Source organism: Cetorhinus maximus, chromosome 16 (genome assembly GCF_964194155.1).
Source record: "Cetorhinus maximus chromosome 16, sCetMax3.hap1.1, whole genome shotgun sequence".
NCBI lineage: Eukaryota > Metazoa > Chordata > Chondrichthyes > Lamniformes > Cetorhinidae > Cetorhinus > Cetorhinus maximus.
Window position 1 is genome coordinate 77925478 of NC_135894.1, and position 16739 is coordinate 77942216.

Sequence of the window (16739 nt, forward strand, 5' to 3'; positions counted from 1 at the left end):
TCCATTTGCCTTCCTAATTAGTTGCCGTACCTGTACGCTAACTTTGAGATTCATGTACAAGGATGTCCAGATTGCTCTGTATTGCAGCATTTTCAAGTCTCTCTCCATTTTAAGTAATATTCTGCTTTTCTATTCTTCCTGTCAAAGTGGGCAACCTTACATTGCCCTACATTACAGTCCTTCTGACAATTTTTGTCCACTCACTTAACCTATCTATATCCCTTTGTAGACTTTATGTATCCTCCTCACAACCTGCCTTTCTACCTATTTTTGTATCATCAAATTTGGCTACAGTATAGTTGGTCCCATTATCCAAGTCAATAGTATAGATTGCAAATATTTAATGCCCCAGCACTGACCCCTGTGGCATTCACTAGTTAGTTTGCCAACCTAAAAATGACCCATTTATCCCAACTCTGCTTCCTGTTAGTTAGTCAATCCTCTTATCCATGCTGTGCAGTAATCTTTTATGTGACGCCTTATTTAATGCCTTTTGGAAATCTAAATACACTATGTCTACTGATACCTCTTTATCCACCCTGCTTGTTACATTCCCAAAGAACTCTAATAAATTTGTCAAACATGATTTTCCTTTGACAAAACATGTTGATTTTGTCTGATTATATCATGATTTTCTCAATGTCCTGCTACTTACTACCTCCTTAATAATGGATTCTAACATTTTTCCAATGACAGATTTTGGACCAACTGGCCTATAATTTCCTGCTTTCTGTCTCCCTCCTTTCTTGAACAGAGATGTTACATTTGTGGTTTTCCAATCTACTTGGACATTTCCAGAATCTAAGGAATTTTGGAAGATTACAACCAATGCATCCACTATCTCTACTTCTTTTAATGGACCATCAGGTCCAGGATACTTGTCAGCCAATTGTCCTATTAGTTTTCTTAGTACTTTTTTTCTAGTGATAGTGATTGTTTCAAGTTCCTTTTTTGCGCCTTGATTTTATACTATCCTTGGGACGCTTTTTGTGTCTTGTACTGAATAAATATGAGCTGATAAGAGTTATGAATTTCTGACAGGTAGGTTATGTCTGACTAACCTAGTTAAACTTTTTGAGCAAGTCATTGTGGTGGGTAGGAAGTGTGTCTCTTGATATCTACAGTGGGAGGCATTTATAAAGTTCCGTATTATTAGCAAGAAGATTGTGTACAGATTGGAGGTAAACTTGAGTGTCACTGTTTGGTGGAGAGGGCAGACAGTGAGAGATAAAGCTAATGTACCTTGATTAGCGCATGTGACAAGTGGTTCCTTGGAGATCTGTACTGGGGCCACAGCTTGTCCTATAAAACAATGACTTGAATGAAGGAATAGAGAGTTGTATACTCAAATTAGAAAGTGCATTAAGTTGTATAGGTTGGAGCAGGAGGTTACAAAGGGACATGGATTAAATAAGTGGGCCAAGCTATGGCAGACTGAGTTCAGTGTGAAGAAGTGAGTCATTCACTATGGATCTAAGGAATAAATTGGATTATTTTCTTATTGGTGACAGATTAAGGATTATGGTGGAGAAAAGGGTGTCCAGGTACGCAACATTTAAAACCTAGTCCACAGGCACCAGAAGTAATCAAAAAGGTTGATGGTATGTTAGCCTTTATTCCTAGGGGGTTGGGTACAAACTTCATGCCATAGCTTTACAGAACCTTGGTCATGCACTACAGTATCTGGAGTATTGCATTCACCTTTGGGCACTGCAGCTCAGGAAGACTATATTGCTCTTGATGCTGATACTTACAAGGATTAAATTGAGGGCAGATTGCATTAATATGTATAGACATCTGTTGAATTTAGAAGATTGAGGGATGATCTATTTGGTGTTTAAAATGAGGGAGAATTTTGGTAGGGTGCACATTGAGAAACTATTTTCTCTGATAGAATCCAGGATAGAAGGGCACAGTTTAAAACTAGAGGTTATTTGGATGAGAAATAAAGAAGCCCTTTATCTCACACATAGTGCTGGAAATCTGAAACCCTTCAAATGTGGGTGCTGACTCATTGAAATTTTCACAACTGAGATTAATTGTTTTTTTTTATTAGATAAGGGTGTTTGAGGGAAATCGATGAAAGACGGGTAAATGAAATTCAAGTAGAGATCAGCCATGAGCTAACAGATAGATGGAACAGGCTTGAAGGCTGAATGGCCTATCCTGTTCCCACCTTCACAAGATGGCAGATGGAGTATAATATGGGGAAATGTGAAGTTATTCACTTTGGTTGTAAGAATAAAAAAGCAGAATTTTTTTTAAAGGTGAGAAACTTGTAAGTGTTGATGTTCAAAGAGCCTTGGGTGTCCTGGTACTAGGAACACAGAAAGTTAGCATGCAGGTGCAGCAAGCAGTTAGGAAGGCAAATGGCATGTTGGCCTTTATTGCAAGGGGATTGGAGTACAGGAATAAAGAAGTCTTTGCTACAGTTGTACAAGGTTTTGGTGAGACAGCATCTGGAATACTGTGTGCAGTTTTGGTCTCCATATTTGAGAAAGGATATTTGCGTTAGATTGCAGCAAAGATTTATTAAATTGGTCCCTGGGATGAGGGGGCTGTCCTATGATGAGAGGCTGAGTAAATTGGCCTTATATTTCTGGAGTTGAGAATGAGAGATGATCTTGTTTATACCTACAATATTCTGAAGGGGCTGGATAGGGTGGATGCTGAGAGATCGATGCTGGTTGGGGAATCTCAAACACAGGGGCATAGTCTCAGGGTAAGAGGCTGATCATTTAGGACTGAGACAAGGAGAAATTTCTTCACACACAAGGATTGTGAATCTTTGGAACTCTGTACCCAAGAGGGTTGTGGGCGCTCCATCGTTGAATACATTTAAGGCTGGGATAGACAGATTTAGGTGTCTCAGGGAATTAAGGGATGTAAATAAGGCAGTGGGTGCGTAAATGGAGTTGAAGCCCAAGATTAGCCATGATCGTATTGAATGGCAGAGCAGGCCTGATGGACTGTATGGTCTACCCTTCCTCCTATTTCTTATGTTCTTAAATTATCTACTTTGAAACTGTATGTTGAAGCATAGTTTTGCTTGTCATTAAAAATTACAAATGTACAGCAGCTTGGTTAGCATCTGGGAGAAAAAGATAGCCTTTGAAAAACTACAGTATGTTATGTCAAAACTTTCAGGTTACATTTGAAATGTTAGATATTCCACTTTCAGATGCTGATTGTGCATTTCAAATGGATTCTGTTTTTAAATTCCTAGCATTCTAGGATTGTCAGCTTCTTTACAGTTTGCCTGCCTTGAACAGGGCTCAGTTTTTTTGGCCAATCTATACATAATGCAATCTATACATTTAATAGGATAGTCTGTGCAGTAATATACACTACAAATCTCACCTATTTTTGACTTTTATGTTATAGTAATAGTTTGATTAACAAAATGAGATTAACATGCAGTCAAATTCACATTTAGGCATGATCATTATGTTACGAGCTGTTGATTTGTTGATTTCCTTGTGAAGAATATTGTGTAGAAGTCAAGAAAGTGGGCTGCAAAAGTGATGAGGGAAGATATATCATAAAATGCCAAGCCACCTCCAGCTGATATATATTTAGAATGCCAGTCGCTAGTTTTACATATGCATGATTATCTTGAGTCGCAATAAAAGGTGATGGAATTTTAAAAATAAATTTGTGTATTTTAAAGAATTATTCTTGCGTATAGATCTTGTATCATTATTCTTTGGTTAAAGTTCCTTAAAGTGCACTTTGCATACTTGATAATAAATTCAGCATTTTTTAAAAAAAACCTGTTATCCTGCAGAATTCACATAAATAATGGGTAGATTGAGTGGACTGTAGGTGTAAAGAATCTTCACCAATCTGAGGGATTTTGGTTCAATTCCATGTTTGATTAACATGTCTGTCACTCTATGCAATATGGGAGGAAAAGTGGAATTGTTGAGTTGGGGCAGGCATGGAGGAGGGTTGCAGGGTGGGGGGTGGAATTCCCATTCCAGTCATTTAACATTGTAAATGATTTCTTGCAAATAACATATTAGAAGGTACACTACACTAAATTACAAAAGTTAGTGCTTTTAGAAGAATCATGTTGGCATGCGATTCCTGCCATGCAACATGTTACAAAGTCTAATGTCAGCAGCATGTTTCCAACAATTGTTTTGGACCTGTTTTCATTTACAAACCCTAGCTTTGTTTACGCTCTACTGAGTTGGAAGAAATCAGTTAATTAATTTTGTGCTTTTTCCCCTTTTAATCTTTTGTTTTATTTGTTATACTTTGCACGATATATGACAAGTGAGAAGCGTTAGCACAATCAAGCTCTCATAAACAGAACATGATCTTCCTACTCAAATAACGTATCTTCAAGATTCTATGTGGCCTTGACTTAGTAGCTGACATTGAGTTAGGTATTCATAAACTTTACTGTAGTTCAAACAGCTGAAGCAACATAGCAAAATGTCATCTGGCTGTGAGGACTGTTTTGACGTGAAAACATTCAGGGGAAAGTTAACCAATTATTGGCCTGGAGCTTGCGGTCAGTGGTGAAGCAATTTTTGCTGAGATCGCAAAAAAATCTGCCAGCAAAGATCTAGTGATCTCTGTACTGTGGTTTTCTCCTTTCCTGGTGGCTGTTTAAATCTGATGCCAAGTCAAGGGGATGTCTTGGGATGCAGCAATGGCGATTTCAGCAAACAATCGCATGAAGTATTCACACAGCAAACAAGGAAGTTAAAAACACTTTATCTTTTGCTTTTAAATTTTCAGATAGCAGAATAACTGAGATTATAATTGGATTCAAAGGGAAGCTAAAATATAGATAAATGTTTTTTTTCAAAAATGTGAAATTTTTATATCATAACGGAGAGATTTGACATTTCACAACTATAAAATTAGCTTCCTGGGGCTAGCAGTACTTATAAAGTTAGTACACAGTTGAAAACCAAGTTGCACTTGCTTCACCAAGGGTACTTTTACAGTGATATTAACAGTGTAAGAGTGCAAGTTCTCATCAATTCAGTTCATTTTCTATTGATTGTAGTCTGGGGTGTCTCAACAGTGCTCCCTCTGCAGCAGGGGAAAAAATCACTGACAGAGACTTCTGGATTTCTACATTATTCTGCACATGTGTGAACTCCCAAAGCTGCTGTTAGTTTCAGAGGCGTAATGACGGCGAAGGCTGACAGTTTCATGACATTACCACAGCAACATCCAGGTCATTGTGTTCTCGCAACAAGCTGCTAATTTTTTAGTAATGCCAGTGACACCAAGTATTTTATTACCCATCCCTAGTCACCCTGAAGCTATTAAGAGTATATCACGTAGTCTGGGACTGGAATCACCTGTAGGCCGTATCAGGTAGTGGTCACAGGTTCCCTTCTCTGAAGGACATTATTGAACTAGTTTTTATGATAATCCAGCAAGTTTCATGGCTATTTTAGAGTGCCAGTCCATAAATTGCCAGATTCATTGAAATCGATTTAATGGAATCTAAAGTCCAAATTTGTGGTGGCCTAAAACTGTCAATGATAATTTTTTGGGAGTAGCCCAATCCTGTTACTAGAAAGCCCTTGAAAGGCATTTTTTTCAAAATGTGGTCACAATCCAAAACAAATAATTTGTTCCTCCACTTTGTCAAATTCTTGTAGATCTACAGTACTGAACCATAGATTGCCAAATACCCAATGGTATTCTCATGAAGCGACCCTTACTTTATATTCTTCCTAGATTTTCTAGTATAATTCTCCAAAACTATCAGAAACAGTCCCCTTTCCCTGTATTTTAAGCAGAACTTATTGGTATTAGTTTAGGACTGTCAAATGAAAATTTATGTATAACGCAGCATTATTAAAAGTTTAGCTATTGATACAAAAAGGCTAGGGAAGTTTTGATTGGCTAAATGACAGCTGAAGTGTTGAAACTTCAGTGATGGTTTTGGATCCTGCACCAATAGTTAACCTTCTGCCTTCTTTCCTTCAAACAGGTAACTGAATGGCATGCTGGGAGATGGCAGGTGCCGTTGCCACTAGTTCAAGTGCTTAAAAGTGCTATTTGCTGTTTTACCAAAGCAAGACCGCTTCTCGCTCCAGAATGTGAACATATCCAATATGTCTTGAGCCGGCTGGCATTGTAAGTAGCTGCTTTTTAGATTCATTTTTAATATCTCGTGCTTTAAAGGCAGCAGGGCCATTTGTAGATTGAGTAAAGTAGAGCAAGTAATTAAGAAGGAAAATGGAATGTTGACCTTTATTGCAAAGGGGATGGAGTGTAAAAGTGGGGAAGTCTAGGTACAGCTGCACAGGGCATTGGTGAGAGTACTGCGTACAGTTTTGGTCTGCTTAATAGAGGGATATACTTCATTGGAAGCAGTACAGAGAAGGTTCACAAGGCTGACTCCTGGGATGAAGAGATTGCTTTATGAGGAAAGGTTGAGCATATTGGGACTATACTCATTGGAGTTTAGAAGAATGGGAGGTAATCTTACTGAAACGTGTAAATTCTGAGGGGGCTTGCCAGCTTAGATGTTGAGAGGATGCTCCCGTCAAGAGTATTCGACATTCCGGAAAAATAGGCGAAAAGGAGGTGGGGTAGCTTGATTAATAAAGGAAGGTATCAATGTGGCAGTGAGTGGTGCTATAGGTGTAATAGATCGTGATGTGGAATCGGTTTGGGTCGAAATAAGGAATAGCAAGGGGAAGAAGTCACAGATGGGAGTTGTCTATAGGCCCCCAAAGAGTTGCCTCACTGTAGGACAAAGTATAAATCAGGAAATAATGGAGGTGTGTAAGAAGGGCGCTACAATTTCATGGGTGATTTTAATCTGCATATTGACTGGACAAATCAGATTGGCAGGGGTAACATGGAAGACGGATTTGTGGAGTGCATCAGGGATTCTTTCCTAGCGCAATACGTTGCAGAACCTACCCGGGAACAGGCTACTTTAGATCTAGTAATGTGTAATGAGGTATGATTAATAAGAGATATCGTAGTTAAGGATCCTCTAGGGGGTAGCGATCATAACATGGTAAAATTTCAAATTCAGTTTGAGGGCGAGCAACTTAGGTCTCAAACCAGTGTCCTCAACTCAAATGAGGGCAATTACAGAGATTTGAAGAAAGAGTTATCTAAAGCTTGCTGGGAAAATAGACTAAGGAGAAGGTCAGTGGATGAACAGTGGCAGACATTTAAGCAGATATTTCATTATGCCCAGCAAAAATATACCCCAGTCTAAAAGAAGGACTCGGTGAGAAGGATGAACCAACCGTGGTTAATAAAGGCGGTCAAGGAGAGTATCGAATCAAAAACTAAGGCATACAAAGCGACGAAAACTAATGGTAGGCCAGAGGATTGGGAATTTTTTAGGAACCAGCAGCGGATGACTAAAAAGCTAATAAAGAGGGAGAAAATTGATTGTGAAAGTAAATTGGCAAGAAATATAAAAACAAATGGCAAGAGCTTCTACAGGTATATAAAAAGAGAGTGGCTAAAGTGAGTGTGGGTCCCTTGGAGGATGCAACTGGAGAATAGGGAACAGGGAAATGGCAGGTAATTTAAACCAATATTTTTCATCTGTCTTCACGTTGGAGGACTGTATAAACATCCCAAAGATATCAGATAAGCAAAGAGTTAATGGGAGGAAAGATCTTGTAACAGTCTCTATTGCGAGGGACAAAGTATTTGAGAAACTAATGGGACTAAAGGCAGACAAGTCGACAGGACCTGATGGCCTGCACCCAGGGTTTTAAAGGAAGTGGCTGCAGAGTTAATGGAGGCATTGGTCAAAATATTCCAGAACTCACTGGATTCTGGGAAGGTCCCAGCAGATTGGAAACCCGCTAATGTGACACTTGGTCATTGAATATATTCAAGGCTGAGTTACAGATTTTTGGTTCACAAAGAAGCGGACTCAAGGCCCCGATCTTTGTGGCAAAGCAGACTCAAGGGACTGAATGGTGTATTGCTCCTATTTCTTCTGATCTTAAAAAAACTATCTACCAATACAACCATTTTGTTACGTATGTTGGGTATAACACCCGCTTGTTTGCAGACAGTTTTGTACATTGATTTCCCAAGAGAGCTGTTCGTGAGTCTGTGTTGGAGTGTGTTCTATGATTTGTCGGTCAGTTAAATTGGTGCAGGTCTTGTTAGTACTTTTTCTTGAAGCATCAAATCTTTGTCGCAGTGACGTATTAACTTGCTGTTAGAGAACCTGAATCCCCTTTGTGATTCTGTATATTGTGTTGTCTGTAGAGAGACCAGTGGTAATATTGAGCACAGCAATGTAGTTAGAACTTGGTGAATATCGGTCAACCTACCAAAATACTAATTAACCTTGAAATTCACAACAAAAGAATTGTCAATTTGGTCTGAGATCTGGAGGTTCAATATTTCAGAGTTTATATAAATGTTCTACATTAAGGAGCTAGTTATGCATTGAACTAAAGATTCATAACTGTCTTCCAATGCACATGTGTGCTAACCTGTTTACTGTATGGTGCTCTGACTGTTGGAGACAGACATGTCACCGGATTTCATAGGTCGGGGCGGGTGGGGGGGTGGTGTTTGAAGGAAATGTATTAAGTACGAAAAAAGTTTCTGTTGTCAACTATATATGTTTAAAATTGTTAAATTTTGAATTCATTAACCAAGAATAAGTAGCTGCAATAGAAATAAGCTTTAAGATGACCAAGGATTAATTGGATATGTGGAATATTTTTGTAAATAGGTGCACTTATTGCTTTATTATGAAGTATCTTAGAAAATTAAAACAAATATTAGGATATATAACTCAAATTAGCTTGTGTAAACCATTTCCTGAGCAATTTTGAGACAAACAGGCAAAAAATAATAACATTTATTAAATAATCTTCTGAATATATTTAGCCAAGTATTTCCAAGATTTCTCATGACTGATCATGCATTGCTACAGTGTTCTACCTGGACCATAAGTTGTCCACAAGCTGTTTTCTCATGTATTCATGGTACCATTTGTTACAGAGTGTCTTGGGGTTATTTTAGGATTATGCCCTGGGCTGTTGAACTCTGGGTCTCCTTTTCAGAAATCTGGAGGTGACGTATAGAAATGTTGTCCACTAACTTGTTTTTCTTTTCTCCCTTTGTTTCCACCCCTCACCCTCACTAAAACCAAAACAAAAATATTTAATCAATGGTGGTGGCAAGAAAGTCCCTATCTTTTACCAGGCTGGTTTAATAATGACCTAATTGTTACGGAGATGATATACATCATTGTAGATTTAAATATACTCGATGCCTTCTCCTGATTCTATCTCTGATCTTATTATGACCTTCATCAAAATCTCCTGTATTATCATAACGTTAACTCAGTTAGAAGTTTAGTCATTGTTTATTCCTGTTATTTTCCTACTTTTTTTAATACCTGGCTTTTACTGAATGATGAACAGATGAGCATGAAAATATCAGACAAGAAAAGACCAAATGGTCCATCTAGTCTGTTCCGCAAGACTCTCAATATATTGTGCATCAGCCACTTCCTACCTACTGGAAGCCATGTCATATTACTTTGTATCTACCTTTATGTACAATGTGACCTCAGGTACCCATCCAGCTCTCCTTGGAAGATGTACAACAAAAACTTGCCCATCATACTAGCCAGTAATTTATTTCATAAGTCTACAATTCTCTGGCAAAGGAGTCACTTAACGTGTGACCTAGTTCATCAAGAACACAGGAAATTGGAGGAGTAGAACATATGGCCTGTTGAGCCGGCTCTGCTGTTCAACATGATGGCTGATCTTGGGCTTCAACTCCACTTTTCCACCCACTCTACATATCCCTTGTAATCAGCATTGAATAGGATCATGAACTTATCTCCATTACTACCCATCTGTCTTATCACCTTGTTTGGGAGGGGTAGGCAGTTTACATATTTAAAAAAAAATGATCTTGTGCTTTTGTAACTTGGTATCCTATTTTGTAACTTATGATAAATGCTTAGTTTATAGCATTTATATAAATATCTTCAGTTTTGATTCATGTAAGATAAGCCTTTTGTGACTGCTTTATTGCACCAATGCTGTTTGTGATTTAAGTAACACTGGTTGGTTTATTTCCCATGAACCTGTGATCCTTTGTGCTAGTATTTTTGACTAGAGCTGTCATCCAAGCTTTCTAAATTTAATTCTGTGATGGCCTGGATTTTACATTTGGCGGCAAAGTGGCAACCCAGGCCATTGACCTCTAAGAAAACTGCCCTCAAAGATGTAGTGACCTCTTAGGTGTGGATCTCACTTTTCCCAATGTCAATTTGGTTTTGTTGCTAAGCCCAGCAGCCTTGATGTTATCAAACAGGCTGAGCCACCAATCATATTGAAGAATTCTTACTGCAAACCAAAAAGTAAAATGCACTGATTATCCTTCATTCTTTAGTCATTTTACTGAGAGTAAAATAAAGATTGGGACATATATGTAGGATTAAGGTAGAAGCTGAAATATCCTAAACTTAGAATTTTAAGGTTAAAAACCAGGGGAATATTTCGGTTTCCTCTACATTGGAGAGACCAAACGCAGACTGGGTAACCGCTTTGCAGAACACCTTCGGTCTGTCCGCAAGCATTACCCAGACCTCCCTGTCGCTTGCCATTTCAACACTCCACCCTGCTCTCTTGCCCACATGTCCGTCCTTGGCTTTCTGCATTGTTCCAGTGAAGCTCAACGCAAACTGGAGGAACAGCACCTCATCTTCCGACTAGGCACTTTTCAGTCTTCCGGACTGAATATTGAGTTCAACAATTTTAGATCATGAACTCTCTCCTCCATCCCCACCCCCTTTCCGATTTTTCCCCCTCCTTTTTGTTTTTTTCAATAATTTATAGAATTGTAGAACTTACAGAACAGTTCTGTTGAAGAGTCATACGGACTCGAAACGTTAACTGTGTTCCTCTCCGCAGATGCTGTCAGACCTCCTGAGTTTTTCCAGGTATTTTTATTTTTGTTTTGGATTTCCAGCATCCGCAGTTTTTTGCTTTTATCTTAGTGTTTAATTGACTGCCACTTTTCTTCAAGGAATGCCTACCTTGAAGAAGTATTGGTCTTCACACCATTTCAAAACCCAGTTATACTTCCTTCAATAAGGCATTACTTAGTTGAGGGTTTTTACAACAAGATTAGAGTACAAAAAGTGAAAGTTCGCGCCAATTCAAGTGGTTTAAGGTTTCCATCTGTGGGGACTTTGTACCCTGTGAAGGAGCAGGCAACCACTGGCATCAACTTCTGGATTTCTGTGTTTAACTATGCACGTGTGGATTTCAGAACATTGTTAGTTTCACAGTTGAAATGACAACAAATCTAACGGGCTTTGCTGTTATTACAACTGCAAAATTGGGGCCAATACATTGTGGTTTTATTTCTGTTGAACTTCATCCCCTCTACAATCAAATTGAGAATCCTACTTTTTAAAGAGAATGTATAAAATATTTTATTTGCTGCAAGATGCAAATTGCAGCTGCTGCTTTTTGGGCTTCCTTTCACTGAAGAATGTGCTCCCAATTACAATGAGCAAATAGAACTGAAGATGCACTTGTTGACAAGAAAGCAGAAAACTACTTCATGGCAAGCAGTGTTTCAAGTTGCACATATTCTGACCATAAAATTAATTATTTGAAAGAAAAATAGGTTCAATGAAGCAAGAATACAGTGAAGGATGGGAATGTGCTCCACAGCTATCCCCATCCCAAATACTCAGTGTAAAAATATCTTATCTAATAGATGTTGAGCCACAAAGAAGCTATCCACCCTGAATCTTCCCTTTTATCAGAAAATTAGTCTACTGATTTCTGAAATAGCTTCACAGGAAATTTCTCATGTTAGCCCTGTAGGGTGATCAGGAGAAGTCTGCATTGTCTGGTGACAGCTGTCTGCAGCCTATACTTAATACAGCTTTAATTTTAATAATTGGTTTCACCTTGTCTTTTGTTCACAGCATAGGAAGGAGTTAAGTTTTAATTTAACCGAAGGAGTTGACTGAAATGAGATAATCACCCATTAAAAGAAAGACAACAAATGTCATCATTTGGCAATGTTATGCACGAAACAGTTAAAGGCTGATACAATAGTAATTTAACCAGTCTGTTTGGGTGTTGGGTGAGCTTGAAAATTAGAGGGAAATGCAGCGATCAAGAATAGAAGAAGTAATTATTCAAGGGTTTTTACAGAAACAAATACCTACACGTTTTAATTCTTGATGGGGACAAGTTTATAGTTTCAAAACCGGAAAGAGAAAAGTAGTAACTTTTATAAAGGTTAAAACAAAGCACAGTCGAAGGAATATAATTCATTTAAATAAATTTAATGCTTAATTTAATCGTGAAAATTTTAATGCTAACTTGCAAAAAGCTCTGCGTCTAGTTCATGTTGAATTTAAATAATTGTGACTAGATCAAAACTAAAGCAATTTGTTGTTTTCTTAAAAAGATGGAGAACTTAATGTATTGCAGATGAAACAGTTGTTAGTAATAGAGTCAGAAATCTCCCGGCGTAAATGTATAAAGTATACGTCTTATATTATGTTTAAAACGTTAATTTTATATTCTAACTACTTGTTCCCAGCTGGACTCTTGATTTGATTTTAAATGTGCCTTTCTATGGTTTATTCCTAGATGCACCTGGTATTTGCCTTGTTATGAACCAATAGGGTTGCCAGTTGTTATTTCTGTAGCTGGATTCCATTTGCTTGGGTATAATCATTGGAATGATTTCTGCCTATTTTTTAAAAAAAGGCAACATGTGCCAGATTTTACATTTTAAATTTTGTTTTAGCATTACTGCAGAGTATAGTCCAAAGCAATTGATGTGGGCAGCAAGATTAATTAACCAGCAGTGCTGCCTTTGAATATTTGTGCCTGGATTCAGGCTCCAGGTTGGAGCAGAAGCCAGGATACCGAGTGTGTCTATCAAGTCTTTATGTTGTGAGCATGTTGATGCAAATGTACTGGCATGATAAACAATCCATTGGTTCCTAACACCACCATGTAAATTGGAATTTTACACTGTGCACTTCTAACAAACTTCATAACATATGATTGCATTACTTTGTAATTTATCCTATAACACGCATTGGAACAATATTAACTTTGGAACTTGAAAGTGAAAGATTATGTATTGTTGCATTAAAAAGCCCTTGCTAATGAGATGAACATCTGGTGGCATAGGAAGTTACAAAATATGTGTGTGCAAATACATGCTAAGAATATAGGAAGTAATTCTAAAGAGTAAGCTTATTCAGCAATCGGAATAGGAAGATTGACTGTTGATGAGCAGAGTAGAATGCAAGAGCTTCATTGGTTTCAGAACCTATCTAGTAGCTCAAAACTGGGCACTTTGGCCCATCAGCAGCAGAACTGTACTCCAACACAATCCGTAACCTCATGGCCTAACATATCCTTCACTCTACCATTACCATGAAGCCAAGAGGCCAACTCTGGTTCAATGAGGAATGTAGAAGAGCATACCAGGAAGAGCACCAGGCACACCTAAAAGTTAGGTGCCAATCCGGCAGAGTTACAACACAGGACTATATGCATGTTAAACAGCAAAAGCAGTGTGATAGAGACAGAGCTAAGCAACTTGGTAACCAGTGAATTGGATCAAAATTCTACAGTCCTACCACTACCAGTCGTGAATGACGATGGACAATTAAAGAACTAACTACAAGAGGGGAGGTTCAATGAACATCCCCATTGTCAGTGATGATGGAACCCAGCATGAGTGCAGAAGACAAAGCTGAAACATTTGCAGTTATCTTCTGTCATAAGTGGCAGGTGGATGATCCATCTTAGTCTCCTCTTGAGGTGCCCATCATTACAGAAACCAGTCTTCAGCCAATTCAGTTCACTCCACATGTTATCAAGAAATTTTCACTGGATACGGCAAAGGTTATGGGCCCTGAGAAAAACCTTGGGGGCTGAGCTAAAGATTTGCATTCCAAAGTTAGCTGTGCCCCTAGCCAAGCTGTTCCAGTACAGCTTCAGCACTGGTATCTACCTGACAAAGTGGGAAATTGCCCAGGTATGTCCTTTCCAAAAAAAGAGGACACATTCAATCTAGTCAATTACTGCCCCTTTGACCTATTGTCATCAAAATTATGGAAGGTATCATTAACAGTGCTGTCAAGCCACGTTTACTCTCCAATAACCTGTTCTTCGCTGCTCAGTTTGGGTTCTGCCAGGACCATATGGCTCCAGACCTTATTCCAATATTGGCCCAGAAATGGACAAAAGAGCTGAATTCTAGAGGTGAGGCAAGAATTACTGTCCTTAAATGTTAAGGCAGCATTTGACCGGATAAGGAATCAAGGAGCCCTAGCAAAATTAAAGTACTTTAGGAGTATGTCCACCAGGTGGACTGCACAGCTTACCACCACCTTCTTGAGGACATTTGGGGATGGGCAATAAAGCTGACAATGCAATGCTCAGTCATGTGAATGAATAAAATAAATATTATGTTCAGTTTTCTTATTTTGAGTAGGTGATAATATCAAATACTAAAATCTTCTTGCACTCTTGATCATTTCAAAAATATGGCCCAAGTCTTAACCTTCTCAACAACATCAACTTGCTTTAATATAGCACCTTTAATGTAGCAAAACTTCCCAAGGAATTTCATGAGCATTATAAAAAATACTTGTAAAAACACTGGGTTTATTTTACTTTAATGCTCGTTCAGTAGCTCAGCAATAAGATGTGTAGGCTTGATCTCAGCCTCTCTCTCAGCAAATATAGGAGCAATTCAACAGGCCTCAAGATCCCTTGGGATAAAAAAAAAATCAGGCTGAGTTCTTATCCAGGAAACACTGCTGGAAGTACATTTGCGTGGACTTTCAATGTGGACAGATGGGCTCAACTATGGCAGCCCCTGTGATCAGGCTGTCAATGCTCAATAACAAGGTTAATTAGTGAATAATGATCACTTGAGCAAGATATTAACCATTGCCGTTGGAACCATGCTAACAATACACCTTGATCTTTAAAGTATTCTTCTGGGAGAACTGATGAAAATAAGCATTTTTTTTTAAGGGCGAGAGAAAAGGTAACTTTTATTTTGATGAACTCGGGCAGACTTTGCGGAAATCTCAAAGTAGCTCACAATAGAACATGAAGAGAAGCAGGAGCAGATCATGTGGCTCTTCGAGTCTGCTCTGCCATTCAGTTCGATAATGACTGTTCTGATCTTGGTCTAACTCCACATTTCTGTTCGCCTTTAACCGGTGACTTCCCTTTAGTTCAAGAATCCGTCTATTTCAGCCTTGAATAAATTCAGTGACTCGGCCTCCACAGCTCTCTAGGGTAGAGAATTCCAAAGATTGACAAGACTCTGAGAAAAGAAATTCCTCCTCATCTCCATCTTAAACTCTAATGAATATAGGCCCAACCTGCTCAAACTTGCCTCATAAGATGACCCCTTAATCCCAGGAATCAACCTAGTGAACCTACTCTGAACTGCTTCCAATGCAAGTAATTAGAAATTGCTCTGTCTCGGGAGATGATGCACTGTGCTCAGGGCACATGTTACTTCTGCGTTGAGCACTGTCTGTAGCTGTAGAGGCCGTCTTGAGTGGCAATCCCTTCCACCACTGGCACAGATGAATAGCATTGGCCCAAAGTTGACATTTGTTTTCCTTCCGGACGCTCTTTCGCCATCTGGTCATTGAGTGCCTTTTCCACGCCCTTTCTGAATGCTCAGTTCAAGGCACTCTGGTCAGCATACTGGACTTCGATACATCAACTTCGATCCTGGTCAACTTGTGGTTTCACTTTCAGATGCTCTTGTATTACAGATGTGAGCGATCTGTTGGTCTTGTGCTGGTAGTGAGCTTGCCATAGAGCATGTCTTAGGGAATGCAGCAGTCATGTATTTGGCGTACATGACCCAGCCAATGGATTCGTCGCTGACTCAACAGAGCAAATATGCTGGGGATCCCTGCATGTTGGTGTACTTTTATATCCGGCACTCTGTCCTGCCAGGAGATGCCCAATATACATCTGAGGCAGCAGAGGTGGAAGCTGTTCAGACGTTTTTCTAGGTTTGTATAAGTTGTCCATGCCTTGCTATTGTAAAGGAGGGTGCTGATAACACCAGCCTGGTACACACAGAATTTTGTATTTTTGGCTAGTTTGGTGTTGTCTTCTCAACTTTGACATCACAGCTGTAGCCTTGACAGCCCTAATGCTGATTTCTGCATCAAAGGACATAAGAACTTAAGAAAAAGGAACAGCAAGCCATTCAGCCCCTCAAGCCTGCCCCGCCATTCAATAAGATCATGGCTGATCTGCCCAGGCCTCAACTCCTCTTTCAGGCTAGCTCCTCATAGCCCTCAACTCCCCAATATTTCAAACATCTGTCTACCTCCTCTAAATACTTTCAGTGATCCAGCCTCCACAGCTCTCTAAGGTAGAGAATTTCAGACATTCGCTACCCTATGAATGAAGAAATCCCTTCGCCTCTCAGTTTTAAATGAGTGTCCCCTTATTCTGTGACTATGTACCCTAGTTCGAGATCCCCCCACTAGTGGAAACATCATCTCAGCATCTAGCCTGTCAAGTCCCCTCAGAATCTTGTACATTTCAATAAGACCACCCCTCATTCTTCTAAACTCTAACCTGTTTAGCCGTTCTTGATAAATCAACCCCTTCATCCCAGGAATCAGCCTAGTGAATCTCTTGAATTGCCTCCAATGCCAGTATATCCTTCCTTAAATATGGGGACCAAAACTGTACACA

General features: G+C 39.1%; 1 protein-coding gene across 1 annotated transcript in view; it reads left to right on the forward strand.

Moving 5' to 3' along the window:
- Positions 1 to 16739, forward strand: part of LOC144691735 (zinc finger protein 654-like) — a 66480-nt gene that overhangs the window by 10255 nt on the left and 39486 nt on the right. Inside the window, exon 2 of the mRNA XM_078560143.1 lies at positions 5969 to 6114. Within this exon, the coding sequence (XP_078416269.1) occupies positions 5969 to 6114 (146 nt within the window). The remainder of the gene's footprint in view (positions 1 to 5968; positions 6115 to 16739) is intronic.